Raw genomic sequence first — 19881 nt, forward strand, 5'->3', positions numbered from 1 at the left:
TAATAGTGTGCAGTCACTTGCAATGGATTGTAATTTGGATTTTCAAAGTCTAAAAAAGAAAGGGCCAAAGTGTTAAATGTGAATCAGTTACACATATATGTATGTATATATATGTGTGTGTGTTTTGTCACTTTTAAATCAGATTAAATGATTATCTATACATACAGCAGAAAAATACCTACCATTCTGTGACTTTCCTCCTCTCTGCTGGCTTTCAGCAGCTCAAAGGCTTGGAGCAGGCCCCGGAAATCGGTTATTCCATACATACGAGCGTATTTCTCATACTCTTTGGGATCAACATTTTTCAGAAGTTCAATTATGTCAATAGCTTTCTCCTCTTCTTCTTCCTTCTTCCTTGTTGGAGTCCTAAATGGTAGTTAGACATTAAGGCGTTAGACGATCTATGTATTGGTCATACTACTATGAGCAGAGCCTTCTGTTCTCATATAATAAAGAAGCAATGCACTGAAAAAGCTCATAGTTTATGTGTTATTAACAGTTTGGAAGTAGGGTTATAAAATGAAATTTTGAGAAAATAGTAATAATAAAATATGGTAGTCTCGAAAAATATATAAAAGAGTTGCTTGCATCTTTAAAAAAAAATACAATTGCGTCTTCACAGTTCTAATTCTAATTAGTTATAATTATGAATAAAACATTGGGTGATTCCCAGAATTATTTTGTATAGTGGTAATATTAGTGCAATGGCAAACATTTTTTTTTCATTCCAATTGCCCAGTATGACTTACTTTTTAAGTTTTGCTCTAAGATCACCCTCAACAGACTCCAGTTTCTTTTCTTCAACTTCTAAGCTAGTGCTGCATTCGATTTCACCATGCTTGTTAAAGGCAACACATCTGTACTGGCCAGAGTCGGTCTTGGTAATGTCCTTAATTTCGAGTTTGGCTTCAGCCCCTTTCTGTTGGACAACAATTCGACCACCATGGTTGATTTGTCTCCATTTTCCCTTCATCCATTTCACATTTGGAATTGGATCACCACCAACTTTAGCAATAAATGTGGCTGTTCCCTCTGTAGAAAAACAAAATCAATGATTTATGCAAGGAATAATGGGGAAGCAAGCAAACAGTCTTAATGCTATTGGAAACATCCTTACTTTCAGCCACTTTAACGCTGGATGGCTCGGAAACAAAGAAGAGCTTTCCTTCAATGGGTGCTTTCTTTACTGGTGCAACAGCTGCGGCTTTTTCTGGGGAAAAAAAAAGAAATTCATATTTTTCCTCAGTTGCCATACAATGAACCAAAAAATGACATAAAACTGTTTTTTTGTTATGATGCCACAACTAGATTGGGCTTAAAACTACTAGAACTACTAGTGTCAAGTAACTGGGAGTACAAATTAATTCTAAAACTTTTTTCTTACCTTTGACAGTAACTTTAGATGTGCAAGACACACTGCCTGCAGCATTGGTAGCTTTGCACACATAATCACCAGCGTCTGTCTTAGCGGAAGCTTTTAGCTCCATTGAGGCTGTTCCTCTAACGAAAGTGATACTGCAGGTGTTGGATGATTTGATTTCTCGTCCAGCCTTCAACCACTGGATCCTTATTGGCTGTGATCCCTCCACATGACAGCTAAGATGCAAACCATCTCCTTCTGTAACCGTCACTGGTTCTAGGGGCACATCAAACACTGGCGGCTTCTTAGGTTCTAAAACAGATACAAGCAGAATAAGTGCCAATATAATACAATACAAAAATAGGCCATGTGGAGAATTTTATAAATAAATCTGTCTTTGTTCTAATATTACATATATAGTCATTGAGATACTAGCCACTGGTTGGGACATCTGTCAATTGTTGGCTCTAAATCATAAGGGGTTTTCTCATTAGTTAAAGGGACATTTAGTCCATTAGTGAATGGAGTCAGACGTACTATTGACTTAACTACTGTTTTAATCTCAATACATACCTTTAATAAGTACTGAAGATGTACAGAGAGCACTTCCAGCATCATTGGACACTCTGCAGGTATACAGACCAGCATCAGTCGGGCTAGATTTCTTAACGTGAAGAAGCACCACATTGTTTTTGAATGAGATTTCAGTGTTTGGTGTCTGCCGAACCTCCTGGTTATTCAGGAGCCATGAAACAATCAGTGGCTGAGAACCGGCAACACGACCTTCAAGTTTGAAAGAGTTGCCTTCTGTCTCTTCAACTGTTTCAGAAAGTTTCTTTGTGAAGGATGGAGGTATTTTTCGTTCTGAGAAAAATGAAGGTAGTTGTGAGTCTAGAGTGTTACCACTAGTGGCAAATGACCTTAACTAAATGTTGGTATATAATAATTCCTTTTTATAGCTTAAAATTGTAATTACATATACATAAAATGAAAGTACAAATTAAAATACAGAAAGTATTAAATGTATAAAAGCTATATATAATGTATATATATATATATATATATGTTTTAATGCATATTTCTTTTTCTATAGGTACCAGAATCATTGTTTTAGGTTATGTGTATAAATATACTTTACTTATATCAGATTCACCTTTGCAGAGATAACTTTCATGTAAATAAAGTTGGTTTGTTTGTCCTGAAATCTTATTCTCATGGTAGTATATATATATATATATATATATATATATATATATATATATATATATATATATATATATATATATATATATATATATAAAATGACTGATGAATTAAGACCTTGTCATTTAATAATATTTTAAAATTACATACTAAATAGGCAGCCCTTGTGTGAGTTACAAGGTCAAATAAAATATTAATGTATGATATTAAATTTGGCATTATCGTTTTGTGCTCAGTCTCTGTGTTTTAGAATTGATGATCCTCAAAAGTCCATACCTTGTACATTAAGTTTAACAATGCAAGAATCCCTTCCAACATCATTACTGGCAGAGCATGTGTATTGTCCAGAATCTCCTTGGCCAGTCTTCAAAATAGTAAGTCGAGTTGTGTTTTCCTGTTGTGTAATTGTATAGTTTCCTCCAGATTTGATCTCTTTATTGTCCTTTGTCCAGGTCAAGATAATAGGTTGTGTTCCTGTAATATGGCACTCAAACTCTGCAGAGTCTCCCACAGGGACATCAACTGGTGAAGGTTTGACATCAAAGAATGGTGGATTTTTTCCCTCTAAAGCGGGATGAAAATAATAAAATTGTAATGTCACCATTTCAAATATTATTTAAGGATACTACTGGATATTATATATAGACAGCGAAACAAACCTGTAAGTATGAGTTTGGCATTAGAAGAGGCAGTTCCAACAAAATTGGAAGCTGTGCAGGTATACTGCCCTGCATGACGTCTATCGGTTTGCAAGATTTGAAGAGTGGCTGTTTTATCTATATAAGATGTTTGAATATTATTGTCATCTCTTAAAAGAACACCATCTTTATACCAAGAAACCTCAATGGGCTCTGACCCAACTATTTGACATTCAAAAGAGACCGACAAGCCCACTGTTTCTTGAATGTCCTTCACCTTTCTTGCAAATGAAGGTGCAATTATTCGTTCTGCAGAAAGACAAGCATGATGCTGTAAGGAATGTCTAAAACATTTTATACGCTGCACAATGTAATTAGATTGCATCAGGCCGTTGGGTTAAAGCAGAAGCAAATATAAACTTGCAGCTTCAAACTAAGCTATAGCGTACCAAAAATAATTACTGGCTCTTGCATATTAAAGACAAATTTGGTTGAATTGTTTTTTCAACCTTACCTTTTACAGTAAGAAGTGTCATGGAAGATGCCTCTCCAACAAGATTTTCAGCTTTGCATATATACTCGCCAGAATCACCCAAGTCCACTTGAGTGAAAATAAGTGTAGCAACATTATTCTTAAACAGCATTTTGCAAGTATCAGTTGCTCTCAGTTTGGTGTCACCCTTGTACCACGAGACTTTGAGTTCTGGAGTGCCCTGAATCTGGCATTGCAACGAAGCTGAATCTCCTGCCGTGACCTCAACTGGTTCCAAAGGTGTCAAGAAGTATGGGGGTTCTAACAGACATAAGATCACAATCAGTAACACGTCAAATACAAAGTAACAAAATACAAAATAATGTTGGTGGATAATGTTTTCATTTCCAAAAAAGCAGACTAGATACTAGTTTAAAGCAATAATGCTGAAGGGGTGTTAAGGAGGAGACAAGTGGGCTTGGATAGTCTCACTCTTTCTCTGGACAGACTTTGTCCATTTCACCATGCTGCCCCTCTTTATTGTCTATTGGCCAGCTGAATGTCATTAAAATCCAAAGACTGTGAGAGTTTGGGCCTAAAGGTGCCTGGGAATGCAATCTAGGCCTAAAATATAAATGAGTAAACAAAGAGGCATTAAATCACACACACCTAACACTGATACTGTTGCTTGGCAAGTATCATGTCCGATTGCATTTTCTACATGGCAAGTGTATACACCATCATCATCATTTGTGCTGCTGGAATATTCCAGAATGCAAGACTTGTCTGTCGTCGTTATGCTGCATCGTTCAGACTGAGAAACCTCAACACCATTCTTTTTCCATGTCACAAATATTGGAGGCGTTCCAGTGTATGTGCATTCCAGGATGATCGGCTTTCCGGTGTCTGTCTGGTAATTACTCAGTTTCTTCACAAATGCCGCCGGTTCTAATAGAAAAAAAAAACAGATTTGCAAATGTTATAAATGTTTCAATTTGGAATTATTTATTATTTATTGAATAAACAAAAAAACACAAATGTTTTTATGGATATACCTTGTACAAACAGATGTGTTGAACATAAGTCCTTCCCGGCATCATTACTAACATGGCAAAAGTAATCACCACTTTGGGCTGTATTGACGTTGTACAACTCTAGAACTGCCAATGAATCAGTGAGTGTGATATTGCAGTCTCTTCCTTGAAAGAGTTCATTGCTACCCTTGTACCAGGCCACTTTAAATGGTGGAGTTCCTCGAATCACGCTAGCAAAGGTCACAGTTGCACCAGGCAGAACTTCAGTCGGTTCAGGTTTTTCAACAAAAGACGGTGGTTCTAAAAAAACCATAAACAGTTGAGAGTGTGAACAGTGAGAAAAGTTATGTACAATATATTTTTTTGCTTAAATAAACTTTTTCATAGTCTTTTTTTATGAAGTCAATAGTGTTTTAATGCAACTAACCTTTAACAGATAAAACGGCGCTGCACTGATCTGACCCAGCAACGTTGGTGGCATGGCATGAGTATTTGCCAGCATCAGCTGGTAGTAGGTCGCTCACTGACAAAGAGCATGTATTGTCCGTAAGTGCAGTTTGGTATTTGTCACCGCTGACAATTTCACTGCCATTGAAAGACCAGGAAACAGCAATTGGTGGCGATCCAGACACTTTGCACTCCATTGAAATAGTTGACCCAAGAAGCCCATTCGTTTCCTTCAGCGTTCTTGTAAAGGATGGTGGGATAATACGATCTAAAGAAAGCAAACGGGTTACATAAATATGCATTCTAAAAAACTTTTCACAGATGTAAGTTAAATAACATCTATGTATTTGGGCTCCGATGTGTAAAGTTTATCCAGTATTTGGCTCGACTGCCAAAGTAATTTGCCAAACGTAGCAAACTTAGGCTTCATGCTGAAATGTGTTTATATTTCTTTGGTCTAAAGTTTTGCATCATTTAGAGAAGTATAAGAAGCAACTTCATTAAGGTTCACGTCATCGTTGAGGCAATGCACGAGTACATGAATTTTAAATAAATGTTATTCAGAAACATAAAGTTAAATAATGAGTACAAACCTAAAACATCAACGATGGCTGTACAGCTGCTCTTTCCAACATTGTTTTTCACCTCAAATGAATATTCTCCACTATCGGCTTTCCCACAAGAAAGAATTTTCAGAGTAGAAACTTTGCCAAAGAAGCTAATCTTGTATTTTTCATCTGTTGTCAGTTCCACACCTTCCCTGAACCAGGTGGTTATAAGTTCTGGAGTCCCACCTACAGTGCACTCCAAAGTACAAGAATCTCCAGCGGTAACCCTTGTCAGCTGTGGCTTATCGACAATGATGGCTGGTTCTGCAGGATAAAAGATATGTATATTTTACTTAATAAACTTTTACTTAATACTGCTACCCCCTCATTGCCGCTGTGCTTATTTCTGGGCGTCAGGATATGACATCATATCTCCTGTCCCACTTCCAGCAGCACGTAAGAAAACTATGGAGAAGTGTGCTGACTCAGAACAGCACTCCATGGTGTGAGTGGTTGCACTTTTAACCACCCCATTGAGTAGTGGAGTTGCAGGGGGCCTGACTCTACGTGTTATATGGCCGAAAGTCTACCACCCCCCTCCTTGGACCTGCTACCCTAGGCATTGGCCAGAATACATCACTGACTATGTGATGGTACATTAGTATGTAGCTCTAAAAGAACTTCCAACCCTATAATTGAAGAAATTAGAACTAGAAGTAGAAAATATTCCTTAAAGAGATTTGGGCAGTAGGAAACAAGCAAAAATATAAAATCTGACAGCAGATCAGAACTATTCAGCCCATCTAGTCTGCCAGGAATGGCTGAATATAGAGAGTGAAACAAGCAGGTGGGCAAGACCATATCTTATACCCTTATAACTGAGAAAATCTTTATATCCCACAAGTGAAACCACCTCCTGCCTTACGCTGCCCCTTGTAATTTTCGTATCAAGACACTTACCTAAAACTGACAAACTGGCAAAGCATTCCTGTGATCCTGCCTCATTAGCGATCTGACAAGTGTATTTTCCTGTGTTCTCTGGCTTCACAGCTACAAATCGAAGAGTGGCAACGTTGTCCACAAATGAAAAACGGATGTTTTCACTTTCTCTAATAACGTCTTCCTTATCTTTGAGCCAGGTGACAGTAATAGGCTGGGTTCCATCTACTACAGCTTGCAATTCTGCTGGGTCTCCCATAACAGCAGTAAAATTGTCAAGCTTTCTAACAAATCTTGGGGGTTCTGTTAAAAAAGCAAAACAGTAGATAAGCAAATAATTTGAAGCAATTTCTTGATACGTCAATCTATGCTAATATCGTGACTTTTTCATTGAACCAACCTTTCAGCTTTATAGAGCATAGACAGGTATCGCTTCCAACATCATTAACTGCCTTGCACTGATATTCACCAATATCACCAGAGTCTACTTTAAGAATGTGAATGGTGGCAAGGTAATTCTCTGTAATGATCTTGAATTTCTTGCTGCTTTTGATCTCCCTTCTGTCTTTGTACCACGATATTTCGAATGGTGGAGTTCCATTGAGCTCACACTTAAGTGTTACATCAACTCCTTTCAATGTCAACACTGGTTCTGGTTTTGAGATGAAAACTGGGGCTTCTGTAATGAAGGTCAATATTGTATTAGTCTTTTTGCTTTAATTCCATATTAAAAAAAGAATATGGCTTTAGTATTTGTCTCTTTAAGAAGTACATAAAAAGTGGTTGCATAGAATGCATTCTAACCTTTCACTTTCAATGAAGTACTGCAACTTGCACTTCCAGCATCATTGTGAGCTTCACAGGTATAGTCTCCACTATCCTCAATACTTGCATCTGCAATCTCAAGTGCTGCTACTGAATTGATAAAGGATAGGGAGTATTTTCCTCCATGTTGAATTTCAGTGTCATTTTTAAACCATACTACTTTGATTTCAGGGGAGCCGCTTATTTTGCAGTCAATCCTATCAGAATCTCCTTGCTTAATGACTTTAGAAAGTTCCAACTTTTTGGCAAACCGTGGAGGTTCTGTAAAAATTAGAAAAGCATTACAATGTTAAAAACCATGTTACAATGTTATGGGGAAAAAAAACAATAAACTGAAAAAAAAGAATATATATTTTAGATGTTCAATTTATAATACCTTGTACACCAAGAGTAGCTGAACATGAGTCTTTTCCAACTTCATTGCTAGCGTAGCATGTGTAAGTACCAGCGTCAACTTTGCCAACTTTTATTATCTTTAAATGAGCTTTGTTGTCAGTAAAACTCATCTTGTAGTTTCCACCAGGACGGATTTCTCTGTTGTCTTTTGCCCAGGTAACTTTAATTGGTTGTGTTCCAGTGACGTGACACTCAAAATTTGCAGCTTCTCCAAGTGGGACATTTGTTGATTCGAATTTGATATCAAAAACTGGAGGTGATTTTGGTTCTGGAAGTCAAGAATGAAATGCTTTTAAATGACATATGCATGTCTCTAAAATTCTCAAAGTAAAGATTTTCACAATAGGTCTTGATACAATAAGAAAGATGTAGCATGCTTAAAATTCAACAAACCTGTGAGTGCGAGCTTAGCACTGGAAGATGCAGATCCCATAGGATTTGTAGCAGTGCAAGAATATTGACCAATATGGCCAGCGTTAGTGTTTACAATCTGAAGAGTGGCTACATTGTCTATAAAAGATGTTTGCACGTTACTGTCATCTCTCAAAAGCACACCATCTTTAAACCAAGAAACCTCAATGGGTTCAGAACCATTGATACGGCAGTCAAAGGTGACAGATAAACCAAGAGTCTCCTGAACATCCTTAACTTTCCTTGCAAATGAAGGTGCAACTTTACGTTCTGTAAAAAAGTAAGTTTGAAATCATAAGAACTTACCAAATACAACTTTTTTCCCCCAATCAGCAACCCCTGGATTGTAAATGAATTGGGATTGGAAGAAAGAAAAAAATCACCTTGTACAGTAAAGAGGGTACTGGAAGAAGCAGATCCAACACTATTTTCTGCTTTACAGATGTATTCACCACTGTCATTTTTATCCACTTGACTAAAAAGTAAAGTGGCAATGTTGTTTTTGAGATACATTTTGTAGGCAGGAGTTGACCTAAGTTTTGTATCTCCTTTATACCAAGAAATTTTTATTTCTGGAGTTCCTCCAACCTGGCATTGCAAAGATGTAGATTCCCCAATTGTAACCTCCACAGGTTCCAGTGGTGCAACAAAATATGGTGGTTCTAAGGGACAAATTAAGATTATCACCATTATCATCACATTATTAAGATTAAGAGTATCACTTCATAAAAAAATATAAGATGCAACTGTAATTCACAAATAAAGGTACAGACCTAGAATGGATAATAAAGCATTGCACGTATCCTGCCCAGCCTCATTAGCAACGTGACAAGAATACTCTCCGTCATCTTCATGTGTGGCACTAAATATTTCCAAAATGCAAGATTTTTCTGTCGTGGTTATGCTACAGCTGTCAGATTGGCTTATCTCTCTGCCATTCTTCTTCCATGTAACAAAAATGGTAGGAGAACCAACATAGGTGCACTCCAGGGTTATGGGTTTTCCAGATTCCACATAAGAATCGTTAAGTTTCTTTACAAAGGTTGCTGGAGCTACAGAATAATAGCAAAATAATATATCAATATAGAAATATGATCTTGTCAGCAACAAGAAAAAAACGTATTATTTTTTTTTTTATCAAGACTAACCTTTAACAAAGAGATGTGTTGTACATGAATCTTTACCAGCATCATTACTTATTAAGCAAGTATAGTCTCCACTCTGTAAAGTATCTACATTGTATAATTCCAAAGCGGCAAATGAGTTTTTCAAAGAGATGTTACAGTTTGCTCCAGGAAGTAATTCACTATTGCCTCTAAACCAGTTCACTTTGTATGGTGGCGTTCCTTTGATCACACATGTAAAGGTCACATTAGAGCCAGGCAAGACTTCCTGAGGATCAGGCTTCTTCATAAAAGATGGTGGTTCTATACACAGGTAAATAAAATAAAAAAATGAGGATATTGCATGTACAATATATGGAATTATATCAAAGGATTTGCTACGTAACACTGTTCTTTCATATGAAGACCCTGTAAACTAAGAAGCTTTTTATTTTACTGACCTTGAACGGTCAGAGTTGCACTGCATTCATCTGTTCCTGCTATGTTAGATGCTTGACAGGTATAGTTTCCGATGTCTGTAGATTCCAGAGCTTTCACAGTTAAAGAGCAGACATTATCTGAAAAGCTAATTTCATGTTTATCACTGCTTTCTATCCTGTTTCCACTTTGATACCAAGACACAGATATGGGAAGAGACCCAGACACTTTGCATTCCAACTGAGTAGATGATCCTAGCACACTGTTGGTATCTTTGAGTCTTCTTGTGAAAGATGGTGGAATTACCCGATCTGTGAATGCACAAGATATAGAGTAAGAAACTCAAATATTTCCCATATATTAAGCCTGGAGAAACAACCCCAAAAAAGTGTATAGTTTATAAAAAAAAAACTAACCAAGAACATCAACGGAGACAGTACAGCTGCTCTCGCCAACATCATTCATCACCTCAAAGGTGTAAGCACCACTGTCTCCCTTTTCAGCAGAGAGAATTTTAAGAGTTGAGGTCTTGTTAAAGAAGCTTATTGAGTGCTTATTGTCACTCCTCAGCTCTCGGCCATCTTTGTACCACTTAGTGACAAGTTCTGGTGAGCCAGCAACAGTACATTCTAAGGAGCAGGTGTCACCAGCTGTAACTCTTGTAGGCTCAGGTCTCTCTACAATGCGTGCTGGTTCTGAAATGAAATTTGAAGATGCCCTCGTAAAATAGTTTCCATGAAAATATGCCTAATAGTTTACAGAAATCTTTCTAATAAAGAAAACATAAAACTCACCAAAGCATAGACACATTTATTTTCTATAAATGTCATCCCTGAGACTGTAGTCATTAGAAATACTACTTAAAATTGAAATTTAGTAATATTTCAACTACACAATTCTGCAATTTTATAATAATATCTACTTTGAAAGATATTTACTCTCAAAGGTTAAGATATAAAATTCAGCAGTTTGCAAAAGATTAAGGTTAAAGATTTTACATCTTTAAAATCATACTGATAGTGGGGCACATTGGCGTTTTTTACAAACCTATTAAGGATAGAATAGCCGCACAGTCTCTTGTTCCCACTTCATTTTTGGCCTGGCAGGTGTATTTTCCAGCACTTGATGAATCTGTGCTGGCAATATGTAAAGTTGCAAGATTGTTAGCGTAAGATATTCTAATATTTTCACTCTCTCTAATGATTTCCCCTTTGTCCTTGAGCCAGGTCACTGATATTGGTTGAGAGCCTTCTGTTGTTGCCTGTAATTCTGTTTCTTCACCAATAAGGCATGTTGTGTCACTTAGTTTCTTGGTGAATCTTGGGGGCTCTATTGAAGAAAACGTGGTCCCATGATTGACAATATAAACTATTATTAGCGTTAAAAAAGAAAGTTGTTTTTTTAAGATAATATACAAACCTTTGAACTTGATAGAACAAACACAGTGATCACTGCCAACTTCATTGACTGCCTTGCACTGATATTCCCCAATATCTGCCGGTTCTACATTTAAGACATGGACTGTAGCAAGTGTGTCCTTGGAAGTAACCTTGAACTTTTTGCTGCTTCTGATTTGTCTCCTATCTTTGAACCATGCAACTTCAAATGGTGGGGTTCCCACAAGTTCACACTCAAAACTTACATCGACTCCTTTTAAAACCTCAACTGGAGAAGGTTTTCTAACAAAAATAGGTGGTTCTATGAAGATAAAGAAAAAGAATATTGTAATTTATGTAAAAAAAGGAAAATTCCTATTCTAGTTTGACAAAGCACTACCCAAATATTTATGATGAAACAGAACTTAGAAGCAAAGAGAGTAGAATAGTTTAATTAACATTTTAGCATGATTATGAGCCACGTAGGCCTTTTACATTTACCTTCCTGCTTATTTGCTTACTCAGCTTGCTGTTATTGGCATTTCCCCATGAATAATCTTGGGGAAAACGGGCAATCCTGTCCTCTACATCCTTCTTATTTTAGTATGGAATACTTAATACACCATACACTTAAAAAATATGTATTTTTTTGGACAGATGGTAAAAAAAGGTTAGCAAATCAACCTTGTGCCATATGCTTAAACAATACCTTGTACTAACTATACTATGTAAAGTGACGTCTCAGTCATTAGTATATACAATTTTGGAAGCAGCACAACAACAACTACTTAATTACTACTAATTGTAACACAGGTCCGTAGACAAAAACTCAGCTGTATAAAATATTAAGATATTAAGAAGAAGGAGAAAGTGACATTAAACCTTTTACTGTGATGACAGTACTGCAGCTTGCACTGCCTGCCTCATTATGAGCTTCACAGGTATAATCTCCACTGTCTTCACTGCAGAAATCATTAATTTCCAGCATCGCCACAGAATCAGTAAAGGATAAGCTGTATTTTGCACTTTGTTGCAGTTCAGTGTCGTTTTTGTACCACACGACTCTTATTTCTGGTGATCCACTAATTTTGCATTCAAGCTGTGAAGAGCCACCAAGTTTTACAATGCGTGAAGGTTCTAACTTCTTCACAAACTTTGGAGGTTCTATGGAAGCAGAAGAAAAAAATGAATGCCTGGACAAGTAAGTTAAGCATATAATATAATGTACTAAGGGATACTGTCATTCGCTCATACTATGTGTGTTGTACTTACTGTCGACGTTTCAGTGTACTATTTTTGTGTAACATCTATTGAGTCTTGCATGTATGAATTGACGATTAGTGTTAATATACCTTTTTTTCGGAAATAACAGCATTTATCATTCTCTCCAAAACATAGAAAAAATATATACAATGCAGACATAACATATAAAAGACAAAGATCAGAAAAAGAAGGCCTTTGCTGTATGCAGATTGTTTGCAGTATGAGCCATTTCAAGCAAGCAGCTGAACAAGCTACCATTTGTAGTTATGCAAGTAAACAAAGATACACAGCTTTTCTTGCAAGCAAAGCATTGCAATAAACTTCACAATACCTTTTACGCTCAGCTCTGCTGAACAAGATTCTTTTCCAACATCGTTCTCAGCCAGGCATGTGTATAGGCCTGAATCTCCTTTTGCTACTTTAAGAATTCTGAGATGAGCAGTATTACCAATATATGTGATCTTATAATTTCCTCCTGTTTTGATTTCTTTGTTATCTTTGGCCCATGTCACCTTAATAGGATGTGTTCCAGAAATGTGGCATTCAAAATCTGCATGCTCTCCAAGAACAGCACCAACAGGTACTGCTCTTTTATCAAAGATTGGTGGCGTCTTGGGTTCTATAGATTAAAATGAATAGCAAAGAACAGTGTTGTATGACTATGTGCCAGTACTCTCACTGGAACTTAAAAAGAAGATGATTTATTATTGAAAGCATACAAACCTGATACGGTCAGTTTAGCAACAGATGAAGCTGTTCCAACAGCATTAGAAGCGGTACAAGAATACTGGCCAGCATGACCCATCTCTGCGGCCAGAATGCGAAGAGAAGCTACATTATTTATAAAAGCTATTTTTACATTGTCATCCTCTGTTAAAGGTACACCATCTTTATACCAAGAAACCTCAATGGGTTCTGACCCATTTATACGACAATCAAATTTCACTGGAAGTCCAATAGTTTCCTCTATATCCTTCATTTTCCTTGCAAATGAAGGTGGAAGAAGGCGGTCTGCAAGACAAGAAGTACATAAGACAAGTGCACCCTTTCTGCTATAGACCTTTTTTCTTGACTTAAAACTACATGCTAAAAGATACATGACAGAAAGAAATCACCTTGGACAGTAAGCACTGCTTTTGAAGTAGCTGATCCCACAGAATTTTCTGCTTTGCAGACATATTCTGCAGTGTCATTTTTATCCAACTTGCTGAAAGCAAGTGTAGCTACATTGTTGGAAAAGTACACTTTATATCCCGGAGTTGATCTAATTTTGGTATCTCCCTTGTACCAAGACACTTCAATTTCTGGGGTTCCTCCAATACGGCATTGAAGAGATGCTGAATCTCCAACAGTGGCCTCCAAATCTTCTACGTTTGTGATAAAGTAAGGTGGTTCTAGTAAAAGAACATAACAATAACTAAAATGTTCCATACCCAAGCCAAGAATGTTTTGTTTTAGAGAGAAAATACCAGAAGAACACACCTAATATTGTCACAAAGGCTTGACAGGCGTCCTGCCCAGCCTCATTTTCCACCCGGCAAGTATATTCACCATCATCCTCTTTGGTGCTACTTAAGATTTCCAGGATGCAAGACTTTTCTGTTGTTGTTATGTTGCATTTTTCAGTTTGCACAATTTCTACACCATTCCTTTCCCAGGTAACGTAGATTGGAGGAGTTCCAATGTATGTGCTTTCCAAAATAATAGGCTTTCCCGTTTCTATGCTATAATCTTTTATTTTCTTCACAAAAGCAGCGGGTTCTGATTTAAGAAGGTACAGAGTTAGCAGCAATTGTGACAATTGGCATGCAAGTAGACCTTTTTTTCCCCCTACAATGGAAAGATACCTTTTACAAACAGATGTGTAGTGCATGAATCCTTTCCTGCATCATTAGACACCACACAGGTGTATTCCCCACTGTGGGATGTATCCAGCTCATATAATTCCAAGATTGCAGTGGAATCTTTTAGGCTTATGTCACAAGTAATACCAGGGACAAGTTCGCTGCTCCCTTTAAACCAGTGGACCTTAAAAGGTGGTGTTCCCTTAATAACAGCTTTAAAGGATGCATTCATTCCAGGAAGTGCTTCAATTGGTTCAGGTTTCTCAATAAATGATGGCGGCTCTGAAGATGCATTCAAAGAGTAATAATAAAAATTATTAGTGCACTTATTGGTAAGTAATAGAGGTTGTTTTGCCTTGTTTAAGTAAGAGTCCTGTTATTTAATTAAAGCAATTTCAAATTTAAAGATAAGAAGAAAATAAAAGAAACTCATCAAGAGGTGTACAAAGTGTAATAAGATAAATTCGAGGCGATATAACTGATCAAGTCATCTAGTTGTGTTACTGACCTTGTACAATCATGGTTGCACTGCATTCATCAGTACCCGCTACATTAGATGCCACACAAGTGTAGCGACCAGTATCAGAAGATTCCAAGTAGTTCATTTTCACAACACAGAGGCTATCAGTAAAGCTAATTTCATATTTGTCCCCACTGAAGATTTCTCTTCCATTGTGAAGCCATGAAACAGACATAGGTGCTGAACCGGTAATTTTGCATTCCATAACCACAGAAGAGCCCAATGCACCAGTGGTCTCCTTCAACTTTTTGGTAAAGGAAGGAGGAATGATTCGATCTATTTGGCAAAAGGTAGGAAATAAAAATCAATTTTCTGAAACTACATTAAAAAAAATTATCATTATCTTCCTAAAAGCCAAAAGATAAATTAACTAACCAAGGACTTCAACTGTTGCAGTGCAGTTGTTTTTTCCAACGTTGTTTTTCACCTCAAAAGTGTATTCTCCACTATCACTTTTTTCTGCAGACAGAATTTTAATGGATGCTACTTTATTAATGAGACTGATTTTATATTTTTGGTTACTGATCAGTTCTTTTCCGTCTTTAAACCAACTGGCGGAAAGTTCGGGTGTTCCTGCCACAATGCACTCAACTGTGCACACATCTCCTGCTGTAACTCTAACAGGCTCTGGTTTTTCTACTATTGTTGCTGGTTCTGAAATAAAACAAACATAATAAGTTTCTGTAATGAGCTTGGACAACCTTGAGTGCTAGGAGTTTGAGAAACGTGTTGCTTAAAAAGGCAAAATGTGTTACTCATCCAATCGAGCACTCAAAGGCTGGATAGAAAGAGTTTTGGTGGGGACTATTTGGATAGGAAGAGGTTTTGGAGACTATTTGCTTTTCATAGTTGTTTTTTTATTACCTAGAACAGAGACGTTGGCTATGCACTCCCTCGCTCCGGAATCGTTTTTAATCTGGCATATGTATTTTCCAGCATTAGTAATGTCTGCCTTTCTGATTTGCAGAGTTGCAAGGTTTTCAGTGTATGAAATCTTAATATTTTCAGTTTCTCTGATGACTTCTTCTTTGTCTTTTAGCCAAATGACTGAAATTGGCTGTGAACCTTCTATGACTGCTTGAAGTTCAAGAGGGTTACCAGTAATTATAGTAATACTCTCAAATTTCTTCACAAACCTTGGTGGCTCTGAGCAAAAAAAATGCAAAATATATTAAAATATAAGTTTAAAGAAGGTTTGTGAACATATTGTCTACATCTTCTAAGAATATTTAAAGAATTACCTTTTAATTGTATTGTACAAATGCAAGTGTCACTTCCCACATCATTAGAAGCTTTACAATGATAGTCTCCAATGTCAGGCGCCTCCATATTAAGAATGTGAACACAAGCAAGATGGTTTTTAGAAGTAAGTTTGTACTTTTTGCTACTGCGGATTTGTCTCCTATCTTTAAACCATGTGACTTCAAATGGCGGTGTGCCGATAAGTTCACATTCAAGACTAACATCAACACCTTTTAGGATTTCTGTTGGACTTGGTTTCCTGCTAAACACAGGGGGTTCTACAAAGAGAACATAAGTGAACGTAAGATGAACTGGTTAGACAAGTAATGTATTGTACACAGTAAATGGCATATTTTCTTTAAAGGGTAATTTAATTTGTCTAAAATAATATTAGATTATGATCAAGGGTTTATGGATTTTCCTGTTTTCTTAATTTCTGTTGAGCTATATTTCAGCAGAATTTAACTAGAGGATAGTTTTCATAGTGAAATAGAATAGCTTCCTATAAATATGCCAGATTGTTGATTGTTCATAATTTCATATTTACAAATCTGTTCAAGTGAATTAATCCTAGTAGAAAGCTACAGCATATGAGCCAACCTATCTTATCTTCACACTTGTAAATGCCGTTCCATAGTTTCATGGAAAAATGGCGTCCACAGTAATTATATATATGTATGTATTATAAACTAACACTGTATTCAGACTAATAATAGATGTTTAGACTATATATTAAATAGTATATGAGCCCATTCCATGTGTGTGTGTTCAGACAAAATAATTGTGCCTCATAAGAGACAATTCTTCTTTTACCATTTTTGATCGGATCGCATATCATTTAAACAACTTTTTTATTTGGCATTATTCAGCTAAGATACCGACACAATTCATACAGGGTCCTTTTGGTTCCTACTGCTATAGTGTATGTTTTAGTATTTGGGCAAATGACTAGTGAATGTAGTTTGTAAAACATTTGCTCCATATGCGCAGGAAATGGAAAAAAAAACTAATATGGTACTAAAATATTAAGCACCATTCTAAAATGTTACTAATGCATTCTACTCACATCTACTAGATAACAGAAAAGGTAGGTTGGCTCCTATATGTCTACTGGCTACATAATTCTACATTAATTAATTTATTTTGTACGTTTGAAGTTAGAGTAACTCCCTTTTTTACATGCACAGAGCATGAGTATACACTACACTGTTTTTTTTAGAGCACACACAAAATAGTGTGTGTTTCATTAAGGATCACAGTGTTCTGTTAATAAGCACAAACCATTAGCAACTGAGGGTGATTTCTGACCTTTAGCTAAAACCTTGATGCTGCTGCTTGCACTGCCTGCATCGTTGCTTGCTTCACATGTATAATCTCCACTGTCTTCAATGCTTAGGTTGTTTATCTCCAGAACTGGTATGTAATCAATGAATGACATGCTGTACTTTTCATTGGTTTTAATCTCGCGGTCATTTTTGTACCAGGTGATTTTGATTTCTGGAGAGCCACTTATTTTGCACTCACAACGGGCAGAGTCACCAACCTTCACAATTTTAGTTGAGTCTAACTTCTTGATAAACTTGGGTGGTTCTATGAAACCAAAAGAAAGTGAAAGAAAAAAAGAGGGGGAAACATATTTGTTAATAGTTATACAGTTTATACTAAGTCACGTCTTGATGCAGAAGTCATTAAGATGTGTAAGAATGTAAATAATAGTTTGACATAAGATAGAATACAAACAAACACAAAGACTGGAGAACCTCCGCACCTGTTACAAGCAACATTGTGGAACAAGAGTCGCTACCAACATCATTGGTAACTTGGCATGTGTACCGTCCACTGCTTGAGCCATCGACTGTGAACAGATTTAAGAAGCCCACATTCCCTTCCATTCCCAAAAAACATTTAGCGCCAGAAAAGAGTTCCACTTCTTCTTTAAACCATTTGATTGAGAATGGTCGTGTTCCTTTCACTTCAACCTTAAAATCCACCAAAGAGTCTGGTATTGCCTTTTGGCTTTCAGGTTTCACGATGAAGCTTGGGGGTTCTGCGGCGTTGAAGAAAGAGTATTTTAACAAGACTAAAAAATCATTGTTCTTACTTATTAGTAATAGTGGCAGGTATAGCCTGCTATTTTCATTTTTTGTTAAAACTTTAAAGAACACAAAGAAGAATGCAAAAGGTTAAGTAAGAAATATAAAGATTTTCAAACCTTTCACTGTCAAGATGGCGCTGCATTCAGCACTTCCTGCCACGTTCGCTACTTTGCACTTGTAATTTCCATTATCAGATAAATCTAAATTAGATATTGTCAGCGACACTGTGTTTTCATGGCAAACAAGTTTATGTTTTGCACTGAGGAAAATTTCGCTGCCATCTTTAAACCAATATGCGTTTATGGGAAGTGAGCCAGAAACCTTACATTCCATTTGAATAGAAGATCCAAGAACTTTAGCCATTTTTGTTAACTTTTTGGTAAAAGATGGAGGAATTGCTTGATCTGTCCAACAAAAACAAATGAGCAAAGAGAAAAGAGTAGCCAGTTATTCCTGAAGCTTCTTCTTTGCATCTCAATAAGCAGTAAGAAGTAAAGAGAATGTTACTAACCTAGGACTGTCACAAAAGCGTTGCAAGTACTGATTCCAAAGTCATTTTCAACCTTAAATGTATATTCTCCACTATCCTCCTTGCTCACAGAATGGATCCTCAAGCTTGAGACATTATCCTCAAAACCTAAGGTATAATATCTGCTTGGCATGATTTGTCTGCCATCTTTAAACCACCTCACCATAAGTTCTGGAGTGCCAGCAACAGTACATTCCAAAGTTACAGGATCTCTCTCAGTCACATCTACTGACTTAGGTTTTTCTATGATTTGGGCTGGTTCTGGTGTAAGAGAAATGAATATTTTATTAAATTTAAAATACTTCCTATATATAATGTTTTAAAAATATGTTTATGTTAAACAAAAAAAGTGCTCACGAACCTTGTGCTATGAGTAAAGCAAAGCACTTTTCAGTTCCTGATTCGTTGGAAGCCTGACATGTGTATCTACCAGGGTGGTCCATTTCAACAGATTTTATATATAAAGTGGCAATATTGTTATCAAAGGTAATATGGGTGTTGTCATCTTGTTCCAAAACTTTGTCTCCCTTTATCCATGCCACTGTTAGTGGTTCAGAACCCACTACTGCACATTGGAAAACAGCAGAACTTCCAAGAACAGTAGTTACATTTTCAATCTTCTGAACAAAGGATGGTGGTTCTATACAAGGGGAGAAGTGATTTAAATATGTAAGAAATAATCTCTATCTACGTTATTATTTATTTTTCTATAAAAATAAGATTTAGCTGTAACTAACCTTTTAAATGAACTGAAGCAGTACAAGAACAGCCTCCTGCTTCATTTGAAATAGTGCACTGGTATTCACCAGCATCGGAAAAATCACACTTGTAAATGTGAAGTTCAAATACCGATTCCTTTTGAACTAATGAATACTTTTTACTACTACGGATCTCTTTTTTGTTCTTCATAAAGGTGACTTCATAAGGTGGAGTTCCAAGAACTTCGCAAAACAGTTTCACGTCGGAACCTTTCACTACTTCTATCGGTTCAAACACTGACTTAAAAGTGGGGGCTTCTACAAATTAGAAAAAAAATTTAAAGGTTTATTTATATAATACAAGGCACCATTTAGTAAAAATACTAAAATGGTTATAAAGTAAACAAACCTTTTACTTTAACATCAATACTGCAGCTCTCACTGCCTGCCTCATTGGTGGCTTCGCAGACATATATACCAGTATCATCAATATCAGAAT

The 19881-nt window shown here is 36.5% G+C and overlaps 1 protein-coding gene across 1 annotated transcript in view; it reads right to left on the reverse strand.

The window, feature by feature from the left end:
• The window catches only part of LOC149286002 (titin-like), a 200452-nt gene that overhangs the window by 126537 nt on the left and 54034 nt on the right, over positions 1-19881 (reverse strand). Inside the window, exons 44-58 of the mRNA XM_089494688.1 lie at positions 17368-17649; positions 16059-16337; positions 15682-15963; positions 15193-15471; positions 14806-15093; positions 9422-9700; positions 4343-4621; positions 3716-3994; positions 3223-3510; positions 2840-3127; positions 1934-2224; positions 1385-1672; positions 1118-1210; positions 750-1032; positions 183-366 (exon numbers count right to left, since the gene is read on the reverse strand). Coding sequence (XP_089350814.1) covers positions 183-366; positions 750-1032; positions 1118-1210; positions 1385-1672; positions 1934-2224; positions 2840-3127; positions 3223-3510; positions 3716-3994; positions 4343-4621; positions 9422-9700; positions 14806-15093; positions 15193-15471; positions 15682-15963; positions 16059-16337; positions 17368-17649 — 3962 coding nt within the window. The remainder of the gene's footprint in view (positions 1-182; positions 367-749; positions 1033-1117; positions 1211-1384; positions 1673-1933; positions 2225-2839; positions 3128-3222; positions 3511-3715; positions 3995-4342; positions 4622-9421; positions 9701-14805; positions 15094-15192; positions 15472-15681; positions 15964-16058; positions 16338-17367; positions 17650-19881) is intronic.

This window comes from Sceloporus occidentalis, unplaced genomic scaffold, assembly GCF_023333645.1.
Source record: "Sceloporus occidentalis isolate IW3139 unplaced genomic scaffold, rSceOcc1.0.p SCAF_74, whole genome shotgun sequence".
In the NCBI taxonomy this organism is placed as follows: domain Eukaryota; kingdom Metazoa; phylum Chordata; class Lepidosauria; order Squamata; family Phrynosomatidae; genus Sceloporus; species Sceloporus occidentalis.